At 46.0% G+C, this 6204-nt stretch overlaps 1 protein-coding gene across 1 annotated transcript; it reads left to right on the forward strand.

The window, feature by feature from the left end:
* Nucleotides 1–270: 270 nt before the first annotated feature.
* Nucleotides 271–5745, forward strand: NDUFS5 (NADH:ubiquinone oxidoreductase subunit S5). The gene is made up of 3 exons (XM_068116675.2): nucleotides 271–418; nucleotides 2057–2275; nucleotides 5096–5745. Exons 2-3 carry the CDS (start codon nucleotides 2060–2062, stop codon nucleotides 5186–5188), a joined length of 309 nt encoding a protein of 102 aa, XP_067972776.1. The 5' UTR covers nucleotides 271–418; nucleotides 2057–2059; the 3' UTR covers nucleotides 5189–5745.
* Nucleotides 5746–6204: the final 459 nt, after the last annotated feature.

The following is a 6204-nucleotide window of genomic DNA, read 5'->3' on the forward strand; positions in this document are numbered from 1 at the left end:
CCCTGGCGATGAAATGATCGGGGGACAACAGGAAGCCTTTATACTTCCGCATAACGATGATGATTTATATGTAAGCGGTGTATTTTCTGATTTGTGTTCTTCTTCGCTGGTCTCCCTTTTCATACAAATAATTATATATCGAGTGGTGAGATTAAAAAAAAAAATTAAGTGAGATGCAGATTACTTATATCTAACTTAAATATATCCGACTATTGGAATTATATTCGTGTCACGAGAAAAGGTCAACATTGTATAACGACGATCGACGTGACAGGTCATTCAGCGTCGAGCCGTCGACCGACGCGACAGTCATTTGCGCGCCTGAACCTGAGGGGTTTGCGGGTTTGATTCCACGGCTGGATATCCGTTTACGAGTTGCCGGTACACCGTAATCACAAGCCGGACAGCAAGAACAAAGGTAAGATGAAAGGATTGAACTTGCCAGGGACGTGTTCATGTTGGGTCTAGGAACGGGGAAAGGGCAGAGCAGGTGAGTATTTCCTCGATGTAGTCTAGGATTTATTTTCAACCCACTTTGGAAACGAGAACGATATTCGGTAGACTAAACTAGAGAGCTCACCTCCGCCAGGGGACAGTTTACGTTTTGCATCCCACTGGACTGATATGCCGGATCTGGATTCGGACCTGAACCAAAATCGAATTGGCTTGTTATTGTCACCTTACTCCTTAGGGTAGTTGAGTAGTGAAATGAGGAAGTGACCGGGGTGGTTGAGTAGTGACATCAGGAAGAGACGAGGATGGTTGAGTAGTGACATCAGGAAGAGACGAGGGTGGTTGAGTTGACATCAGGAAGAGACGAGGGTGGTTGAGTAGTGACATCAGGAAGAGACGAGGGTGGTTGAGTTGACATCAGGAAGAGACGAGGGTGGTTGAGTAGTGACATCAGGAAGAGACGAGGGTGGTTGAGTTGACATCAGGAAGAGACGAGGGTGGTTGAGTTGACATCAGGAAGAGACGAGGGTGGTTGAGTCGTGACATCAGGAAGAGACGAGGGTGGTTGAGTAGTGACATCAGGAAGAGACGAGGGTGGTTGAGTAGTGACATCAGGAAGAGACGAGGGTGGTTGAGTTGACATCAGGAAGAGACGAGGGTGGTTGAGTAGTGACATCAGGAAGAGACGAGGGTGGTTGAGTTGACATCAGGAAGAGACGAGGGTGGTTGAGTTGACATCAGGAAGAGACGAGGGTGGTTGAGTTGACATCAGGAAGAGACGAGGGTGGTTGAGTAGTGAGATGAGGAAGGGACGAGAGTGGTTGAGTAGTGACATAAGGAATAGACCGGTGTGGTTGAGTTGACATGAGGAATAGACCAGGGTGGTTGAGTCGTGATATCAGGAAGAGACCAGGGTGGTTGAGTAGTGAGATGAGGAAGGGACGAGAGTGGTTGAGTAGTGACATAAGGAAGAGACCGGGGTGGTTGAGTAGTGGCATCAGGAAGAGATTGGGGGTGATTGAGTAGTGAGATGAGGAAGAGACCTGGGTGGTTGAGTAGTGCCATAATGAAGAGACCAGGGTGGTTGAGTAGTGCCATAATGAAGAGACCAGGGTGGTTGAGTAGTGCCATAATGAATAGACCAGGGTGGTTGAGTAGTGATATCAGAAAGAGATTGGGGGTGGTTGAGTAGTGAGATGAAGAAGGGACCAGGGTGGTTGAGTAGTGAGATGAGGAAGAGACCAGGGTAGTTGAGTAGTGCCATAATGAAGAGACCTGGGTGGTTGAGTAGTGAGATAAGTTGAAGGTCCACTGGCATGCACATTGATGCCTCGACCTGTCTGTGAAACTCCAGGAAGGTAGTTTATCGCTCGTTATTATTATTATTAACCCTGGAATAGCCTGGAAATGTCCGACTTGCAGACATGGTGTTTCATGATGTGGTCCCTTACCCACCCTTGTATTGTTGTGGATTCCTGTTTCGCTGATGTGGAACATATTCAATGTGTCAATGTATCTCTGTAAGAGGTATGGCGGGAAGTCTTTAAGAATGCGGAGATCTAATTGTCTTCCATCTTGCCATACCCCTCCGTCACATTGGCAGACAATGCCGTTCTTTGACCCCAAGGAACTCTTTGGCTGGAACATGGACAGACACTTGCTCCTGCAGAGTACTCCACAACCACTGCATTATGCATCTAAATGCAGCGTGTTCGAGAGGGACTTCGTTGAGTGTGCGGACGCGTTGACTATGACTCGTGCAAGGAAAGAGTGCCATCATGAGTGGGAAGATCTTATGGAGTGCATGCATCGGAAGAAAACTGTGAGTAAACATCAGAAATGAAGGGGTTTGAAGTAGGCCTGGGCGATAATGGAAGAACCGATATCACGATTATCGTGTGATATACAGTTATGTAATTAGTGCCTTCGCCAGGCTGAACAGTTTGTTTTGCATCCCACTGATAGGCCAGACCTGGATCTAGACCTGAACCAAAATGGAATTGGCTTGTTCTTATATGACCAACTCATCCACCTAATTTTGTCATAATCCATCCACAATGTTTTGAGATATCATGATATATATATTGTTGTTGGCCCTATCACTCAATGGTGAAGAATCACTTGAAATATTCTCGGATCCGGATCTGCATGTTTACCGACTTCGAATAATTTTGTCCTTGTTGCCAACACCCAACCTCTCCACCAAGTTTCGTCCGAATTCCTCCACAACTTTTTGAGACATCCTGCTCACAGGCAACAGGCAACAAGCAAACAAGAAGACGTCATGCAGAGCACGATACTTGCAAAATCCACCCCTCCCCCCAAAATAATGTTTTTGCCCTGAATACATCAAATTGTCCATTTCATGAAGCCCGTTCACGTTACAAAGGGGGGAATAAAACCCCTTTTTCCCCCTGGGTCTTCGTGTCCACGAGGCCGAATCGCCACTTCCGCAGCAAGCGTGAAAAAGGGTATCGGGTCGACGCCGCACGTACCTTTGACCCACGCTGCCACGAAAGCGGGAACCGGACCTCGCACCAGCAACGCTTAATCGAGTACGCCCGAGCGGTATGCGTATCACGTGACTCGTGCCGTTACTTTTATGAAACCCGATTCGAGCGGTTCTATTCGTACCATGCGAGGCCAATTAATGGAAGGGACGGGAACGGTCAAATAAGAGGAATAACACAATTTATTTACACAATGTACAGGATTCGGATAAAGGAAAGGGGACACAGAGCAGAAGCTTAACAGTTTAACTTATGCCCAGACATAGGGCCCACCCACGCACACGGGGAGAAGAAGAAGAGAAGTTCGCGCGCCAAACGCGCTTTGCCGTCGGTCGCTCCGGGGCAGTTCACCCGGTGTGGCCATCTGGTGGTCACGGCACGTATGCAGGAGAAGGCAGGTAGGAGGAGATTGCGCGTCTGTGGCCCGGAACGGGTCGTCTTCTCAAACGCGATTTATACAGCGCAGGGCACGGGGCACGGGGAAAGTTCGTGTACAACCAGATAACAGGCAATTCGATGCACTCGTTCTGCTGCGCGTTCTTCAGCTCGAACTCTCCCTCAACTCAACTCTCAGGGGCTCCGAGCAGCGTTTTATGGCTCCGTCCTGGCCTTACTCGAATGTTCCAAGCCCCAACTCTCATCGCCGTGGCTAGCCACTCCCCTCGATCCCTGATTGGCGGCTCGTTGCTTACCGGGCACTCCCCCCTGCAGCTCCTCCCTTCGGCCTTGCCAGACTTGTTCAGGTCGAGCACGTGGCATTCCAGCGCCAAAAGACCGCCCTACTCACGGGCCTGCTCAACGCAAAACTAACACAGGAAAGGACTACGCTTACATTCACTAAGAAATAACTGAACTATCGTGAGGCTTCATGTTGTGGTGCGTCTACCTACGAGGGGGATTATCCTTTATTCCAAAATCGTAACAATATTGTTGTTGGCCCTATCACTCAATGGTGAAGAATCACTTGAAATATTCTCGGATCCGGATCTGCATGTTTACCGACTTCGAATAATTTTGTCCTTGTTGCCAACACCCAACCTCTCCACCAAGTTTCGTCCGAATTCCTCCACAACTTTTTGAGACAACCTGCTCACAGGCATCAAGCAAACAAGAAGACGTCATGCAGAGCACGATACTTGCAAACTCCACCCCTCCCCCCAAAAAATGTTTTTGCCCTGGATACATCAAATTGTCCATTTCATGAAGATTAAAATTGACTTATCTTGATCAAAGCTCGGGTCAATCAGATTAAAATTGATGGTTTTTTTCAGATGAAAATTTATATTAGAAGTTTGACCTTGAGTTGACCTTTGACCTCAAATAGTTGGGTTCCCAATTCAGTGATGCACTTTAATTGCTGTTTAACTTTCAAGTTGATAGGATAAAAAGTGACGATTTTTCAGATGAAAATTGTTGATTTTGGAAGTTTGACCGAGTGTTTAGCTTTGACCATTTGACCTCAGAGTTGGTTTCCCAATTTTGTGACTGTGCAAATGCTGTTCAATTTTCAAGTCCATCGGAGGAAAATGGCTTTTAGAAATGTGACCTTAAGATGACCTTTGACTTCAACATCAATAGGCTTCTTCCTTATGACCAACTCTACCATCTAGTGAAGTTTCGTGAAGATCGGTTTAAAATTGTGACTTGTAGGCGATTGACAGACAAGTGAAAATATATTTTATAAAGTTGACCTTGAGCTGATCTTTGACCTTTTGACCTAAAATAGTTAGGGGAATTTAAGTAGAGAAACAGAAGACGAGGGAGGATGCTGTGGGAGGAACGGGGGAGAGAATGTCATGACGTTTTTGGGGGAAGAAAGGGAACGGGCATCGGTGGCTGCAATATTTGCACAGGTAATAAACAGACGGTCTAATATACCTTTACACCTTACCTTCCAACAACGTGACGCGTGTTGAAATCACTCTTCCTTGTCTTGGACGTTCATGTCACATTTCCAAAAATCTACATTGGATGTTGTCATTGCTTTGCGATTTGTCTCCTGGTCGTCCAAACTTCCTTTTATGGCACTTGCACAATAGGACACTGTAGGACCTTCTGAATTTGCAGTAATTCGACTTTTGTCCTGTTTTTGTCTTTTGTCCTGTTGATCACTTGTTTTTGTTTTTTTGCAGATTGCTCATCTAGAGGCCATAAGGACTCAGCGAGATAAATTGATCAAGGAGGGAAAGTATTCACCACCTCTTGAGACGAAGCCTGAGTTCTGAGCAGTCACTTGTGAAGGTGACGAGGCCCTATCTACTTATTACGTATGCAAAATGGTTGACTTTTCAATCCTTATCCACCCCAGGCCTCCCATCCCCTTCCTGTTTTCCCACAAAAGTAATATGTTGATGGGCCTCAAAAATGAAGGGCATAGGTCGGTGGCTCATTGTTCTGAAGGATCTTTTGTTGATGTCTATGAACCAGGAATGTATTGACACATTGATATGAACTATACAGTACCAACTGAACTGCAAAGGCACATGGCTTTGAATGTGCGGCATTAGGTCGTGCAGTTGCAACAACAACCAGACAGCCAATTGTAGATGTCGGGATGTAAAACCTGTCCTTTGAAAAATCATCCACGGAATGCCGAATTGGTTTCTCTTTCTGGTTAGCAGTAAGCTTTGCGGTTACGAATGTATCTGGTGATGTCCGACAACACCGCAAATAAATTCTCCTCGAGTTTAAAAGTTTCTGCTGGTGTGACTGGATCGTCGCTCCCTCATTTTCTGACATTGTTCTGACTTGCGTAACCTCTGAGTAAAAGGTTTGCAATGAGTACTCGATGCAAAATTTTCATTTTTTATTGTTTTAGATTTATTTATTTTTTGTTACCTTGTGCTTTTAGCCTGGAATTAAATTGCATGAAATCAGACGTTTTCCACCTTTATTTAGAAAACCTGCTACCCTCTGCAAGACATCTGAAATTGGGACGGAAGTTCACCTTTCAGCATGATGACGACCTGAAGCACACAGCCAAAAGCTGCACTGGAGTGGCTAATGAACAAAAATATAAATATCCTTGAGTGGCGCAGTCAGCCCCGAACTAAATCCAATCAAAAACCCGTGGCACGACTTGAAGATTGTTGTCCCTCAAAACCCTAAACGCAACTTGACTGAGCTTGAACAGTTTTGTACAGAAGAATGGGCAAGTATTGCCCAATGAAGGTGTGCAAAGTTGGTGGAGACCTATCCCAACAGACTCACAGCTGTAATTGCTGTCAAAGGTGCTTCCACC

Source organism: Myxine glutinosa, chromosome 5 (assembly GCF_964187855.1).
Source record: "Myxine glutinosa chromosome 5, kmMyxGlut1.1, whole genome shotgun sequence".
Lineage (NCBI taxonomy): Eukaryota > Metazoa > Chordata > Myxini > Myxiniformes > Myxinidae > Myxine > Myxine glutinosa.

Excerpts from the sequence above, each read along its gene's own strand:
- NDUFS5 (XM_068116675.2), top strand. The coding sequence starts at position 2,060 with ATGCCGTTCTTTGACCCCAAGGAACTCTTTGGCTGGAACATGGACAGA. Across the intron at positions 2,276-5,095 it reads GCATGCATCGGAAGAAAACT|ATTGCTCATCTAGAGGCCAT; the intron begins GTGAGTAAACAT and ends GTTTTTTTGCAG.